The sequence below is a fragment of the Lygodium microphyllum genome, chromosome 30 (genome assembly GCF_053477565.2).
Source record: "Lygodium microphyllum isolate KBCC chromosome 30, Lygodium_microphyllum_v1.1.10, whole genome shotgun sequence".
Taxonomy (NCBI): domain Eukaryota; kingdom Viridiplantae; phylum Streptophyta; class Polypodiopsida; order Schizaeales; family Lygodiaceae; genus Lygodium; species Lygodium microphyllum.
Window position 1 is genome coordinate 119544741 of NC_141164.1, and position 17757 is coordinate 119562497.

General features: G+C 41.1%; 1 protein-coding gene and 2 pseudogenes across 1 annotated transcript; 2 read left to right on the forward strand and 1 right to left on the reverse strand.

Annotated features, from left to right (window-relative positions):
• The window catches only part of LOC148010284 (uncharacterized), a 79896-nt pseudogene extending 75651 nt beyond the window's left edge, over positions 1-4245 (forward strand).
• Positions 4246-11626: 7381 nt separating this feature from the next.
• On the forward strand, positions 11627-13929 carry LOC148010285 (non-specific phospholipase C1-like). The gene is made up of 3 exons (XM_087672666.1): positions 11627-13110; positions 13221-13397; positions 13482-13929. Exons 1-3 carry the CDS (start codon positions 11976-11978, stop codon positions 13739-13741), a joined length of 1572 nt encoding a protein of 523 aa, XP_087528792.1. The 5' UTR covers positions 11627-11975; the 3' UTR covers positions 13742-13929.
• A 3087-nt stretch (positions 13930-17016) lies between these two features.
• Positions 17017-17513, reverse strand: LOC148010286 (peptidyl-prolyl cis-trans isomerase-like; annotated as a pseudogene).
• Positions 17514-17757: the final 244 nt, after the last annotated feature.

Here is a 17757-nt window from a genome sequence, read left to right on the forward strand (position 1 = left end):
GCTGACATAGAAGTACCCTCCTTCATGCAAAAGTCCATGAGTTTCTTTAGCCACCAGTACATTTGAGAAGCAAGGCTTTGCTTGTCATAGACATTGTAAATCTTTTCCCATAATTCCCATGTGGACTACCTATCAAAGACAACATTATAGCACACATGCTCAGAGAGGGATAATATGATGGTGGACTTACATACCTAATCTAATTCAACCCAATCATCTGTATCAATAAGTTAAGCTTGATACCCTTATGTTTCAAGGGCCTAACCTACATTTTTTGTACTGAAACTTCCAAATTTGGACCTTCCAATAGGAGTAGCTCTAGTTGGTCCCATCCAATTTGTGAATATTAAAGATAGCACTATCACTCGAGCCACCAATCATAATGAAGGCAAAAAAGTGCACAAATTGTCAAAGACAGACTATTATAATTACTGCAAACAACCCTAAAACCACTGCTAAATCAGGCTAAAAATAAGGGGTACTAACCAAGTAATGAACTATCCACAAACTCAATGCCAAGAACTATCAAATGAAGGTGACTGCTTGCATAAACAATGGAAAAAAATACAATCACAACATACTAAAGATGAAGTACATCAGTAAAAAATTGATGTCAAAGAGGAGCAATCAATTATATAAGACAAACTCTAACTACCAAGGAATAACTCTAACTAGCAGTGATAAGTGAAGATGTGACTGGCATAAAGAATTGTCAAAGAATTAGTGTGTCAGACTGAGATAGATTCCATAACACCATATTGGGGAATATGGGAATTTCCCATAAGTTTGGGACACATGGTCAAATCTTTGGATTTTTCATAACTTGAACACTATAACTCCAAATTGAACGCTCTATAGCTCAATAGATTCCATTTTTCAAGCGTTGTCTAATGATAGGTCACATCATATGGTTTTGAGAAACTTATGGGCATGTTATCCAAGTGCCACATTTTTAATGTTCAAAAAATGAGAATTGAGAGATTCCCAAACTCACTAATATTATGTTCCATAGGCATACCCATCATGCATAGAGTGGGTCTCATTGATAACAGAAGAGACCAACTAGAGGCACAACAGACTGAGCAATGTAATAGAAGTTCGGTATAAAGCCAACCAAGGTGCATACATCACTAACAACATCATGATAGAGATAGATGGTGGCCTAGAAGTAATGTCAACTTAGCCCACTAAGCATCAACTATGTACATTAAGCATGACAGAGCATGTACACGTCACTAAGTCCCATGGTCTCACTACAAGACCCTCAAGCTCAACTACATAACCAAATCCTCAATGTAATATCCAAAATGTCAAGAAGTGGCTCCCACTGAAACAAAAGTTGAATCTCAGATGAGCAAACAAATCTCAATACATCATGTGGAAGGCATCCATACATCCAAGATCCAAGTAGCATATATATCCGAGAGCATCTGATCTAAGTAACTTGCAAAGCTTATACTAGAGTATCAAATAGGTATACTAAATAGTGAACGACAACCAATGCCAAGATTCAAAGCTCCAATCTTAGCTCAAAAGAAATCTGAGAGCATAATCAAGCATGTAACATGAACTATAAGCATAAGTACATCGATCTAAGTAGTCAGCAAGCACCCGAGAGCAATAGGCATGTATTTCATTGATTAAATGTGCTTTAATCCTAGTTATTACAGAAATTAAAAAACCTCTATAAATTGAGTGAAAGAGTGCTTAAATAAGTCTCATAGCATTCCAATACATTGGCATAACATCCCTAGATTATTCAACATCAATAGACATCCCGAGAAGGACAATGAATGAAGTGATGTCCTAAACTATATGACAGTAAACTATCACAAATTATGAATCAATGGCTAATCCTAACAGCTCCAACTGTTAGCTATATATAGTCTGTCTATATATAGCGCCCCAGGTCCCCTCTATATATTCCTATCATGTGTGCTCAGTTGACACGCTTCTGGGATCCTTGAGGACTGGACCTTCACCATCACCATCATTGTTATCATATAGTCTATCTGTATATAGCGCCCCAGATCCCCTTTATATATTCCTATCATGTGTGCTCAATTGACACACTTCGGGAGTTCCACTTCCGGTGTCTCATATCTCTCTTCTCTCCTCTCTTTCTTTTGTCTCTCATCTTCCTCCCAGTTTTCAACATGGTATTAGAGCGCCCCTCCATCTTCATGGCTCCATCATCCAGTTTGCAGGCACAAAGCATCGCATTGAGGCATCTGTTGTCCCGCTTGTTGGCTACCCGTTTCACCCCATCCCTGCAGCAGTCGCCCTTCGTCGGCCAGTCTTCTCGCCGGTGAATGTTCTCCTCCCCTTCAAGCTTATCATATCATTGTGCGTCTGTCTGTACTTAATCGCCAAGTACAGATAGACGCACCCCATCCCTGCGGCAATCGCCGTCGGTCGGTCTTCTCGCTGGTGAATGTTCTCCTCCCCTTCAAGCTTATCATATCATTGTGCGTCTATCTGTACTTGATCGCCAAGTTTTGCCCCCACCTTGTGGTCGGTACAGGTGGCTACATCTCTGGTCCGCTCTACATTACGGCGGCACTGTTTCGGTGCCCTTTCATCATCCAGGAGCAGAATGCATACCCTGGCATTACCAACAGAGTGCTATCACGATTCTCTACCACCGTCTTTATTGCATTTGCAGCAGCCATTCCGTACTTTCCAATTCGTAAATGCGTGCTTTCTAGAAACCCTGTCAGATCATCTTTACAGCATTCTGTTCCCAAGTCAGAAGCATTCAGGCACTTTTTTCCTGATTACAAAAGTGATGGGAAGAACTATCACTGTGATAACAACGATGGTGATGGTGAAGGTCCAGTCCTCAAGGATCCCAGTACTCAAAAACTCATTGTACCCCAAGTGGTTTTGGTTGTGGGAGGATCTTCAGGGGCACAAAGCATAAATGAAGCTGTGAGTGGAATGGTTATTCAAATGTTGAACCAGCATCTTGAGAGGTTGTCATATGGCAGACTGGTCCAAAGCACTACAAAAACGTTTGCCTCAATCCAGCTATGAGGATTACGGCCTCACAGGTAGCCCCAGTCTGTAGAACCAGAACTCTGACTCAAATGGTGATGGTTTCGAGGATGAGTTCATCGGTTCTGAGGGCTCAGATTTTGGAGTTGCACCGGTGAAAACCCCGGACGAGATTGATGCGATTTCTTTATTGTTTCAGGAGGTGGGAGGGATCATGAGGTTGGAGGGTTTAGAAGGAGAACGGGCATATCAGGCTGAATCACTCAAGAACATCCCTGGGACTTCTTCTCATGTCGTTTTAACCCATGCAGATGCTGTGGTAACCCCTGAAGTTGTGTATGATGCTATACATGCACAGGGGATTGCAGAAGACATCAGAGGCACAGAGGAAGTTCAATCGGTTGGTTTTGAAGAGAGCTCCTCCTCGGTTGTGCAGTCTGGAGACAGTAGGGATCGAGAAGAGGAGGTGGCTATGAGTAGTGAGGGCATAGAGCATACCTTTGCCCTTCAAGAGTTTCTTGCACTGGACTCGGCATCTGCGGTCACAATATCTGAGAATGATCATTTAGACAGCCCTCCATGAACGATGGGTCATTCAAGTCCATATTCTCTCTAGCCTGGTTACACAAACAATTGATCCGGTGGAAGGTTTACATTGGCGGTCATGCAAAGATTCTCTGGTCAGTTGCTGTAGCTGCAGCAGTGTTAGGGCTTCTCATGTTGGGGCGAGGGTGGCAATGTCTGCAAGCTCAAAACTGCATTCTAGAGCAGGAGCTTCATGCAAAAGACAAGAAGATATCTCAGCTTATGTTTCAATTGATTCAAATGAAAGATGTCCTATCAAGGAAACGGAGAATTCCTGTGATAAGACAAATTCTGACTTTGGACTAGATGTTTAAAAGGAGTTAGCATGCCCCTTATTATGGTACAGTTGATTATCTGAAGGTCTTGCATAGTTAATACTATGGTGCAGAGCTTACTTTTTGCATAGGCTCCCAAACTCAAAAGCTTGTGGAGAAGCCAACCCACTTCCCATCTGCAGCAGTTGATCTTCACAATTGTGGTATCAAATTCCAACCTGTAGCACCAGGTTACATGAACTCAGTCAGTTTCGATGCTAAGAAGGCCATTCTGTATTTGCCCAAAATAAGAGTGGGAGATGATACAAAGAGGTTGTTTAGAAACCTGGTAGCTTACGAGAGCCACTTAGCAGATAAGCTTCCTCTCTCTCTCTCTCTCTCTCTCTCTCTACATTTCAACATCAACATTACTTTTGGATGTTGATATTGACATGCTTCATGATGATTGTCCTCGTTCGTTATTCCAGCTGATGAGCGTCTATATTCCAGCTAATGTATTGACATGCTTCATGATGATCGTCCTCGTTCGTTATTCTAGCTGATGAGCGTTTATATTCCAATTGATGACAAATTGTTTTATTTATATTCTGTTCATGGGGCCCCACATGTGTTATGTTGTCTATAGAGCGGCGTCGCAAACCGTCTCTATAGACCTTGTGTTGTTCTAATGTCACGTTTTTCTTTAAGTTTTGATGTGACAGATATACTGCTTACATCCCAAGTTCAGTTGAAGGAATTTCTTGGAGATTTTATCTTTTGCAGTGATGTCGCTTATCCTTATTTTACATGTTGTATATTAAGGAGTGATAAAGCTCTTTTGATGCCTTTGAATAGGCTGTTGTAATTCAGGATTGATGTAGCTCCTGAATGATGTATTTACAACACGAGTGATGTAGCTCCTTTGATGCCTATGAATAGGCTCTTGTAAGTTCAACTTTGTAATTTTATATTTTGAATATTAATATAACGATAGGTCTATATAGAGCTGTGGGTTTTTCCCTTAAGCCCCCAAGGGTTTTTTCATCCATAGTAAGGGACCTTTATTTGAGCGGGGGTGTTAGCTATATATAGTCTGTCTATATATAGCGTCCCAGGTCCCCTCTATATATTCTTATCATGTGTGCTCAGTTGACACACTTCAGGGGTTTCACTTCCGGTGTCTCATATCTCTCTTCTCTCTCTTTCTTTTTTCTCTCATCTTTCTCGCAGTTTTCAACACCAACAAATTTCCAAATTCATGCCAAGGATGTTGGAAAATATTCCAAAGATCCCCAAGATCTAGGAGGAGTACTAGGAGCTGGAGAATGGAGCTGAAACTATTAGGGAGTAGGCAGTAGCAACCAAGCACAAATCGCTCATGTTGCTACTATTGTTGCTACTTTTGGTGCCCACATTAGGGCTCAAAGAAATTATGAATAGGGATAGGGGAAGGCTTGAAGCAAGCCTCAACACATCTGTTATCACTGGGAAGAAGAAGAGCACCAAATCATACATTGGGTGAAGAATCCATGGCTACCATAGAAGCTATGAACTCAAGCTTTTCTCGACCAGCTGAAGCAATTTTGGATCAGTCCAGTTCTCAGGGAAGATGGATTTGATAACAATTGACGGAAGGTGAGCCGCCTTGAAGCAAAAGCATGGAGCTGAAGCAAGAGCTATGGTGGAAGGACCAAGAGCTAGAGAGAGAGAGACACATAATGTGAGAACTCCAATGCTCATAATGTGTGACAGACCTTTCCTTTATTCAAATGTCACTAAAAGAATAAAGAGTGAAGCGATAGTGATGGGTGCCCACCACATGTAGTGTACAAGTGTGTGGATATGTGAGTATTGTTAGTGTAACTAATATATAGGCAGCTAGGCACATGCACCTTTATCCCCAACAATTCCTTCTCTCTATCACAAGCAATTTCTCCTCATCTCCTCACCTTCTTGAGCATAGCTCAAGTTTGAGAGGAGCTAGAGAGGTTGAGACTCTTTTAATAGAGAAATAGGACCTAAGAGGTTGAGTGATAAGGGGAGAGAGAGAGAGAGAGAGAGAGAGAGAGAGAGAGAGAGAGAGGGGGGGGGGGGAGGGAGAGAAGTGCGCTAGCATGGGCTAGAAGTTTGAGCTAGGTAGTACACTCTTGCACAAACTCATGGGATCAAGATTGGAAAAGCGTAGAGATTGCAAGCTTGGTAGAATCAATAGAGCTTGAGAGCTCATCAATAAATTCTAGACCACAATTTGGTGAGTTTTCTCTTACTTCGTCTACTATTTAGAATCTTTTTGCTTACTTTGAAAAGTTGCAGACTTTTCTTGCAATAACATGAGTGAGTGGGAATCATCTATGGAAGGAGATCCCATAGTGTGAGGGGCTATGAGAAAATCAATCAAGGAGAGTGCATGACTAATATGTATATTTTTATCTAAGTCGAGTAAGTTGTAGATACCGATCCAAATTTTGGCTCCAATATTGGGACCTGACATAATCTCTTTGGTAAATTCTCAGACCATAGACCATGGGTGGAAGATGCCAAGCTCGAGTGACATGGGTTTTCTAGCAATGACGAGCTCAATGTGAAAACCTCACATGTCATAGAGAAGGAAGATGGGTTGGAGGGGATCAATCTAGTTGTGTTTCTTTAAGTAGAGTAGAATTTTGGAAAAGATTGATTAGATTAGGGACTTTCTTTGTAATTCATAATTTTTTTTGAAATTTTACAAAAGTAGTACCACTATTTGTTAGGTAGGAATCGACTATGCATTTTAAATGACCAATCAATGTTCTTGAATTTTTTTGTGCTCAAAGGGAATTACAAATAAGTGAATTGTAGGTTTTTTTACTATTATTCTAATTCACAGCTAAAGAAGGGTCAAAACCTACAAATATTAGAGTTCTCAAGGACAACAACCTTAGTGTTCAATAGGTTTTGCAGTTGAAAATGGTGGTTGCCTAATGAATATTGACTATTTTTCCATGCATATACTATATTGACATGGTTTGGGGAGCTGTGAATGGAGCTCTTTGTGGAAAGTTATCTATACTATCATTCTAGCTTTTTCTGTACAATTTTCTTAGTTGGAGGCTGATTTGATCATTTGAGGTTGGGTATCTAGTTGCATAGCCACCACTAGATATCCTTTTGGGACACTTGTGAGGTGAGCAAATAAGTATTGACTATGGAGAAAGCAAGAAAAGAATGACACCTAAGTTGGCCACTTGTATGATTGAAAGAAAAAATGCTATCTATTAAAGAAGCCTTGTATGCTAGCATTGTGTGTGTGGAATATAAATTATCAATGTTGAGGGTACAATGTGTTTATCCTCTCCTATCATTATCCACCATGGTTTAGGGTAAAAGCATTGTAAGGTGGTACCAAAAGTAGTGTCATTGATAGTACTTTTCTAGGTCTTAGAAAATTTATTCATGAAATAGGCTAGTTGACTCAATGCTATAAGTAAACTAAAGTACTTTTCCATGATATCAAATACTACAAGCAATTCTGACACTTCTAAGCATATGCTTTGGAGCATATACTATCCTAAGAATATTCAAAAAGTGGTTTGATTAAAAGTGCTAAAATAGTGGAAATAATACCACTTAACTATGCTTCTACCCTTTGTTGCCCCATTAAGGAATTTGGCAATTCTCATATAATTTGGGAATTCCCAATGTAGTTAATATTTGGCCATATGATCAAATCTTGTCCCCCTACTTGAAAGTGGAGTTTACCCTAATTACTATATAGGTTGTTTTTCCAAGTCCCACTTTGAAGCATGGGTTAAGATTTAGCCATGTGGCCAAATCTTTACCCCTTATTTGAAAGTGGGATTTGGGAGATCCCCAAATTCTCTAATATTGTGTTCTTTATGCTACATTGGGATTGATAACATTTTAATCTCCCTCCTCCCTCTTGCCATCTCTCTCTCTCTCTCTCTCTCTCTCTCTCCACATAAACCACAATGTGAAAAAAAAATCCTTCCCTCCCTCTCTCTCTCTCTCTCTCTCTCTCTCTCTCTCTCTCCACACATAAACAACAATGTGCAAATGAAAGAGGGAGAGAATGAGAAAAGGCCTTCCTTGAGGCTTGAAGATGAATATTCACTACCCTGAAGATCTTCTATATATAACATTCCCCTTTGTGCTTTTCTTTTGTGTGTGTGTGTGTGTGTGTTGTAGTTCCACTCCCTTGTAGTATCAATTCGGCAACAACAAGTAGCTGCCTAGATTTTGCCAAGAAAGACTACATCTATAAATATTTTTAAATACACATTATGCAATAATGTGAAAATTTTAGATGAGACTATGTCTATAATTACATCTAAAGTCACATTTAAATTTATATAAGACTTGCCTCTTGATGAGAATATAAATGCAAGTACACCCATAGCATTTTTTCTAGTTCACAAAATACATTGTTTGTTGTTGACCTAAAACTCTATTTCTTTGTGGTGGGAGATAACAAACATGGAAACTACTCGTGAAGGGTTGAGGATTGTGGTGGAAGTGAAGATAGTTTGAAGCCATGCAAGTAATCATGTAGTATTGGGGTTCAAAGGAAGGAGCTCATACTTCAAGATGCAAGTAATCATGGTCGAAAGTATCTTGAAGTTGAGATCTCTCTAAAAGTGGTGTAAGGATTTCTACTTGCCCACTTTGCTTGGAGTTGTAGAGGATTGTGGTGTTGACCCTCTTGGTATGTGAGCCTTGGATTAAGAGCTTAGTCTTCTTCAACAAAGACTATGGGTACAAAGGTACTATTATGCCCAATGTGAAAAGTTGCTTTATATTCATTGTTTTAAAAGAGAAGACTTTGGTAAGGAGTTTTCCTTTCCAAGTGGTTGACATCAAGTTCATTGAAGACTAAGTTGTGTCGTGGACAACATCCTTGCGCACCATGTTCTACTAGATGAGGCCTTAAATTTTATAATGTTGTGCCCTATTTTGAGCTCCAAGAGGCTATGATTATGTGTATATATGTCCTGTGAGGAGTCACTTAGTTTCGTTGTCATCTTACTTTGAGGTGTGAGGATGGTTTCTAGTAGATTTAGAAGTTTAGAGTTCTTAATGGGTGCTTGCCTTTAGGGTGGCTCTCTACATCTTTTGATCTGTAAGTAGCACAAAGTCACTTCATAAACTTTATTGCGCTAGCTTTTCAAAAGTGACAAAAAGAAAGCATTCCTTACAGCTTCTTCATTCCTCTTTCAACTCCTAAGATATGATTGGTGAATGAGTGAGGATTTCACTATCCACTATGTAAGAATCCACAAGTTGGACAACATACTTACACACACAGCTTTTCATGTGGCAAGCTCATCTATTTTGTGAGATATGCTTTAACTTAGGCTTTCTCTAAATAGCCCATGTTTTTCTTGACAATCATGCTATACATTTATAAATCTTCCACGTTGAATGTATATTGATGTCAAGGCTTTCTTCTTCTGTATAACAATGTGAATGCATAAGTTTCCACAAATGGCTATAAGTTATTGCAAAAGAAATAGGCAAGGATGATGCAATTTCTTTTTCATCTTTATTCAACACACACTCTACAAACTCACTTTATGGTAATGAGATGGCTACAAGAAAAGGTACAACTTTTGATATTTTTAACCAATGTAACTTAGTTATTGTTTAGGTGAAATTGTGAGTCCATTTGTGATACTTCACATTGTTTATTAAATAACTAATTAAAACATAACTTTATGGGTACTAGCTTTCTTCATTGTACCATTTGATTCAAAAATTATAATGGGCAAAAATCTAGATGACAATTTTTTGTATGGTTAGCACAAAGTGCAATTGAATAAGTTAAACAAAGTGCTATTATGGTTGTATAGGGTTCATGTGAAAATGTGCAATGATTTTGTCTATTGCAATGAACATAAATGAATGGAACTGTATTGTGTGAGTTCTTTGTGAGGGATATATAATTTAATAAAATTTATGGAAAAGAGATCTAATGAGGTCATTGTATTGCCTCATAGCATATTCAAGTAAAGAGAGTCTTTAAATATTCCCTTGAATGCATGTGTTATAAAGGGTTACTTATGGGTGTATCCCTTAAGATTACAATGTTGTAAATGGTATTCAAAACAACTAATAAATGTGATTAGAAAATAAATGAATATATGATGGATGGATTTAGTTACTATCTTTCTAGATTTTGGTATTGAATTGCCATAAACTTGCACTAGAAAATGTTAATTGTAAAGAGAAAAAAGCCCATAGTTTTTGGAAAATGAATTGTTGTAAAATTCAATTGGTTCAAGAGGCATGGCAACTTATATTAGCCAAATTTTTTATCAAGACTAAGGTCTAGGTGCATGAAATAGGAGTTGAGCCTGATAATGAGGTCACAGAAAGGGGGTTGGATGCCCAAGAGGGATAGGAAAAGCCTAACCCTAGAATTCACATATTAAAGAGATGAGGACTAATGAAAGAAGCTCTCCATGTGTGTGCAAACTTTGCTTTCTTACATTATATTCAACGTTTGTCGCTATGCAAATAGGGATGGTGTGAACTTGCATATTTCAACATCTTGGCTTGTTATGAAAATTGTTTGTTGCATTTGGAGTAATGATTTTTGCCTTCTCCAACTAGAAGTAGGACCCATAATCCTCCATCCCAACCTTGTTGCAAGGAGTAGCTATTAGCTTCTTATGGATTAGTTATGTGAAGACATCATGCTATAATTTTGGACCCATTTTGAACATCATGCACTTCTCTCTCTATCCAAATTAACCAATCAAGTAAAGCTATGTCACCCATCACCCATCTATATAATCTACCTTAAGAATCTATTAGAAAACACCATTAGAGTTTAGATTTTCATGAATAAAGTACTCATTTTTCATTTAATGAATGGTCAATTTAAATGGAACCCATTTGTGTGTAAAGTACATGTGAAAAGAGGAAGACACATTCTATTGAACCCATATCTTTCAATGATCCCTTGGACCATTTATGTATTCCAACATATGTGCATGTATGTTTCTCCTTTTTGCACTTGTTATAAATGTATCCTACACTTGGTTAGCAGTGTGACAAATATTAATGCTTTGTGACTTACATATGTGCACGTATGTCTCTCCTTTTTGCACTTGTTAACTTGGTTAGCCGTGTGACAAATATTAATGCTTTGTGACTTACATATTAGCAATTGTGGGACTTCCTTGTCCCTTTGATTTTTTGTGAGAGCCATGTATTTGAAGGAGACTTGGATAGTTCACAAAAACCAAGGTTCTACGTATTAGTAATTGAAGTTCTTTGCGTTTGCGTTTCTCTTAAATCTTTCAAGAGCCCTTGTTGCACAAGCATTAGGAGGTTCTCTAGGGAACTAATGATGGGAAATATTCATTGGGGTCGCATCGAGGGTTTGCTGACACTCCTAGCTCTTCACTAGCACATCCTTTTCAATAAGAGTCTCTGGGTTGTTGATAAAGGTAAAGAAATCCCCACTATCTCATTTTTATGCCATGAAACATGGCGACAATGGAGTGAGAGTTGCCATATGTGCATGCCCACTGCTGACAGCTCATATGATCCGGCTCTAACAAGTTGAAGTTGCATGCTCAAGGTTCATGCACTTTGCACATGCTAGTTGCAGGTGTGAAAGCGAGGACTGCATGTCTCGTGAATCGCCTGTAAGGGTACGGAAAGGCAAGTTGGTTGGGTTTGGTTTCGGACACGACGCTACTGTCCTTTGACAGCAAGTCAAAAAAGGCTCGGGCCCATATTCATGAGGGAGATCTTTTAGCTGCTTACACGAATGCGGAGCCTCTACCTATCAGCTTCAGGCCCATGTATTGGATACCATCTGCGTGATACAATCAGAACGCACTGACAATCCAAACCTGCTGTGCGCCTGCCTCTGAAGATACATTTTATCAATATGAGCGATAATAATCTGACGTTTTCTTAGACCTATCTAGATTATTTTTATAAGGAATCTCTTCTCCTACTTAATTATTTCCACTAAGGCATCAGATATTCTCCTAATTTCCTCATGCTCAGTACCTCACCTTCTGCTAGATGTATATATGTGTGATTAACAAAAGTCAGAGGGGGAGTTGATCATTACCGCATAAACAACTGCCGCTGCCTGCCTGAAGAGGGGCGAGATATTCAAAAATGGAGAGAAGACGGTCTCGTGTGCTGCGACTAATGATTAGGCTATCATGGCAGTACCTGCTGCTGCTACTGCTTTACGAGAGAGGGCCGGCGATGGTGTTGGGCCGGCCACACAGGAAGGCAATGCAGATACAGGGGCCGATAAAGACGATCGTGGTGCTGGTGATGGAGAATCGATCATTCGACCACATTCTGGGGTGGATGAAGACGCTGCAGCCGGACCTGGATGGGGTGACGGGTAAGGAGAGCAATCGGGTGAACCCGAGCGACCCTAATTCGCCGCTGGTGTATTTCACGGACAGGGCGGAGTTCGTGGACCCGGACCCGGGCCACTCGTTCCAGGCGATAAGGGAGCAGGTGTTCGGGCCGGCGGTCGATACGCGAGCGGACCCCCCGCCGATGGACGGGTTCGCCGCCCAGGCGGAGAGCATCCAGAGGAACCTGTCGGCGCGGGTGATGGCGGGGTTCCGGCCGGAGGTCCTGCCTGTGTATGCGGCTCTGGCCATGGAGTTCGCGGTATGCGACCGCTGGTTCGCGGCCGTGCCGTCGTCGACCCAGCCCAACCGCCTCTTCGTGCACTCCGGGACCTCGCACGGCGCCACAAGCAACGTCGCCTCCCAGCTCGCCGCCGGCTACCCCCAGCGCACCATTTTCGACTCCATCCACGACGCCGGCCTCTCTTTCGCTGTCTACTACCAGAACCTCCCCACCGTCCTCTTCTACCGCAGCCTCCGCCAGCTCAAATACGTCACGCAGCTCATCCCTTACGCCCCCTCCTTCCGGCAGCACGCCCGCGCCGGCACCCTCCCCAACTACGTCGTCATCGAGCCGCGCTACTTCGACGTGGCCGGCCGCCCGGCCAACGACGACCACCCCTCGCACGACGTGGCGCAGGGGCAGCAGCTGGTGAAGGAGGTCTACGAGACGCTGCGTGCCAGCCCGCAGTGGCACCAGACGCTGCTGGTGGTCACCTACGACGAGCATGGGGGCTTCTACGACCACGTGCCGACACCTGTCCGTGGCGTCCCCAGCCCGGACGGTATCGTGGGCCCGTCGCCGTTCAATTTCACCTTCGACCGGCTCGGGGTGAGGGTGCCCGCCTTCCTCATCTCGCCCTGGATCAACAAAGGAACAGGTACCGTCTCATCGATTCATTCATTTTCATCTACCGTAGTGGCAATCAGTAGTCCTTAGTGTCCCTCCCGTATATCGATCATGAGCATCTAACTTCCTGGCAATGATCAGTCCTTCATGGCCCCAATGGCCCCTCCTCCTCTTCCCAATTCGAGCATTCCTCCCTGCCCGCCACAGTCAAGAAGCTCTTCAACCTGCCCTCCTCCTTCCTCACGCGAAGAGATGCATGGGCTGGCACCTTCGAAAGCCTCGTTTATCAGCGCAGCACACCCAGGACGGATTGCCCAGGTACATAACTATTTCTTCCTTTCCGCATCAAGAATTCTCGAGCAAAGCAATGCATAAACTTAGTACGTATTTGAAAATGTTCAGAGGTGCTGCCCAACCCGCCGTGGTCCCTCCGCCACTCACCGCCGGATGAGTCTAGAACCACCTCCGAGTTCCAGCAAGAGCTTGTGCAGCTGGCTGCCGCCATTAGAGGCCGCTTCACTACGGACGCGGATGAACTGCCCCCTATGAACGTTAAAGAGGCCAATGAGTTTGTAGAAGACGCGGTCGCCCGCTTTATGGACGCTGGAAAGGCCGCTGCCGAGGCCGGCCTCGATGAAGAAACGATTATCAACCCTGTATAGTGTGCGCACGGCGTCCTATCCATCTCATTAACTCCTCTTGTATTCATCGCTCTTAGTAGAAGGACTACAGGTACCATATGGCATTATTCTTAATGGCAGGACGTCAGCCTACACTGTACAATGTACAGCTACCATATGGCTTTATTTAATATTAATCCAATCCAATTATATAATAAGTTTCAAGTTTTCTTTTTCCCTTATTATCAATCTCACGACTACAACCTGGAGGTAGCATATGGCTTCATTTAATATTAATCCCATCCAATTATACAATAGGTTTTTCAAGTTTCCTTTTCTTTCCCCCTTGTGATGCACTTGCACTCGTTACGCACTCAACACGGCACAGAAAGGTAACACGATATATGAGGTCAATGTATACTTTTGCATTATTCAATCAAAGAATCGGGACAACATAGACACATCTCAGGATTACACCCTCGTGATGCCACACATAAGAGGATTCACAATTGGATATAAGGAATCACACGTAGAGTGGAAACAAGGCAAGGCTTTGAGTCACTATTACTCTCTATATAGGTGTTTCCGGTGATAACGGCATGGTATAGCTACAAAGCCCTTACACTCACCCCCCTCCCCCCTCTCTCTCTCTCTCTCTCTCTCTCGCATTATGGACCTTCATGGGATTTTGAGTCATAGTTTGTCATGAGGCATAGAAAGACATACATAAGTTATATCAATGAGATATCCTTTGTATTCATGATAAAGAGATATAACATTAAGGCAAATCTTAGGACTACACCCTCACAACATCGCACATGTGAGGGTTCACCTGAGCTTAAGGAATCACATGTAGAAGCACATACAAAGTAGAGTTTGAGTGACTACAACTCCTTATATAGATGCATCTATAGGCAATACCATGTTATACCTACTAAGCCCTTACCTTTACCCTCAGCTTTGTTTTCTCCTCTTACACGTATCTAGAGGTCTTATTAATCACTTTTCACCTTGGATTCCATTTGATGCTAGCATGCGCCCCTTTTGTTTATCAACTGCTCTAAACATGTTTTGGAAGTTTTTTCCTCATTTTTATTTTCCTCTTATGTGAGCACACTTATCTCAAATGTACATGATTTGGCATGGCATTGGCAAAGGCCATGGATTGTTTTTTGGTGTCTGAATTTTTCTTAACATAAAGTCAAAAAAACTTGATTAGAATGTTTCTTTAGGTTTGAAGCGTTGAGAAATGTGAGAGAAGGTTACATAATGAGAACCTTGTAAAATTGTTCTCTTTGTGGTTTTCTTATTAATACTCACTTTCTCTCTCAATCCTCGATTTTTAGTATTTTCACAAATGCTCATTATAGTGATGACACATGTGAGCTTAGAGACTAGATCCAGGCAAACTATCAATGCTCGAGGTTTCCAACCACATGCAAGTCTAGAAGAGGTGGATTCAATTGCCATCAATACTCAAGGAGTAGAGGGGAAACACTAAATTGAAAAGTAGAAGATCAATATATGTCAAGCTCCTATGTTTAGGAACTTAATGAAGTTTGCAAAGTACCTTTATTTTTTAGAGCATGTTGAAGGCCAATACAAGTCCCATTGATTTTTGGTACCATTGAAGTGTTCGCCCATCTTCACATTGCCCACCTAGACTATGTTCACTTGTGTAGGTCAATTTGAACTATGAGTGTAATGGATCCAATGTTAATGGAAAACATTTTGGGTATTGAGTAGATAAATCTTCAACTTTAAATTTGGGAGGAATTCTTCAATCAACTTATATATATTTGTCCCTCTTATGCTAAATATTTTGTAAAGCTAAAGGTTTTAAGCCTTCTTCTTTAAATCTTAAAGGGTTTTCTAAAAAATTTACAATTCACTTTACATAAGAGCTTTGTTTTTGCTTAGCTTGTATCATTCTTACAATTCATACATTTGCTTCTCATTTAAACAATTACTAGATTAAATTTAATACTTGAGTCATGTCTTTGTACAATTTTGAGCTTTCACCTAGACAAACCTTTTATAACTCGTTTAATACCTCAATAAATATTTTATAATATGCATTTTTAAATATCTTTGTACTCATTTTGTAACACACATACACACATGTATACATACATGCAACTCTAGGGATTCACTGTACAAAATCATTTGTATCAAGTGCATTCAAAGTGGATTTCAATGTCCTATTTAAAGACCTTCATAAGTAAAATGATATTTTTTCATAATAAACCTAGATTTTTCAAAATTTTAATTTTAAAATTGTATTTTCAATATAAGATTTCATACATTAATCTTTAGATTGAAAGATTCCCCTTAATGAACTCACATTCTACATTTATGCATTTTATGGTTATTGAGAAACACGGATCTAGAGCTAGCTAGCTATGGTGGACGCAAGTCAAACACACAATACATTATCAGAACGAGGGATTGTAACTCAAGTGAATTAGGTTCTAAGATAGATTAGCTTGGACTCATAAGAACAGTCTTGAGTGACTCAAACTGATAGTTCCATTGCATTGAAATGAGTATCAAGTACATGTCTTTATAGCCTTTTGAATAGTATCACTCTCCTCACTATGCATATGGGATTCTGTCATCTCTTCCTAGAGCATACATCATGTGTCTATGTTCCAACCTCTTTTGGGTACATATATCAAGCATCATTTTCTATTCTCAACACCCCCCCTCAAATGATGAGTCTCTACCCTTGTTGGCTTTTGCCCCCCCTGCATGTGAACATGGACCAGGAGACTAGCTCTTTGGCAACCTAGTCAAGTTAAGGCTTGCAACTTTATAGCTTGGTAGGGTTTTTACATCCACTATGGGAAACAAATCCACTCATGGAATTTGAGAAAAAATTTTGCAAAAACATTTTGTTGGTTTGTAGCAGTGGAAAGTATCTTCTTCATCTTCTTTGTGCTTCTTTGGCACCCTTCGATGATGTCTTCAATCTTCTTGTTCTTCATAATCTTCTTGGTCTTGTTTTCTTCATGCTCTTCATCTTTAACTTGTGTTCTAGTCTTCTTTGTGAGGTTCTTTTTCTCAGTGAGTTTGAGATGGATACAAATAGATATATTGCTATAGGTTGTCATTACATAGATCTTGTAATACATAGGATTTTATGGGCATTGAATATTTGCACATGGTGCAGACAAATCATTAAGTTTCCGTAAAGAGTGCAGCTCCCTCTGTGCAGCTGCCTCGGTTTACTAAGAGTAAAGTCCTAAATAGGGCTCAGAATACCAGGCAATACCCAATACCGACCTTATTGCTAAACAATGGACATAAAAGACAAGCTACAACTGGCCACAATCTTCAACAACCACATGCCGGCTGGTCCTTCCATTTAGGGACCCGACACCTTCAATCTTCTGCACAACATCCATGCCTTGAACCACCTTGCCAAAGACAACATGCTTTCCATTAAGCCATGGAGTTGGCATTGTGCACAAAAAGAACTGTGACCCATTGGTATTAGGGCCTGCATTGGCCATGGACAGAACACCAGGGCCAATGTGCTTTCTTGAGAAGTTCTCATCAGCAAACTTGGTTCCATAGATTGACTCTCCACTTGTCTCATCACCCCTAGTGAAATCACCCCCCTGGCACATGAAGTTGGGGATCACCCTATGAAACTTAGATTGCCTGACTTCCCCATCCCCTTCTCTCCTATGTAGAGAGCACAGAAATTCTCAGCCGTCTTGTGAGTGATGTTAGTAAAGAGGTCCATCTCAATATGGCCCTCAAGCTCCCTACCAATACTGATGTCGAAGAAAACCCTTGGGTTACTCATCCTAGACACGCAGGTCAGGCAGGTGGATGTAGACGATGGCGCAGAAGGCAACAAAAGCATCTGATGTCTCAAACTAGCATCAACAGCAGTTGGCCACTCTACTTGCAGGCATCTTCTCGACCGTGCTCCCCTAGTTGACAGCTCGGCTACCGCCCCTCTGCCTGATGAGCTCACATGTTTCTGCTGATCCAGCCACACTCCATCCTCTTGCCTCACCGATCTCCCTCTTACCATGTTCAGGCAC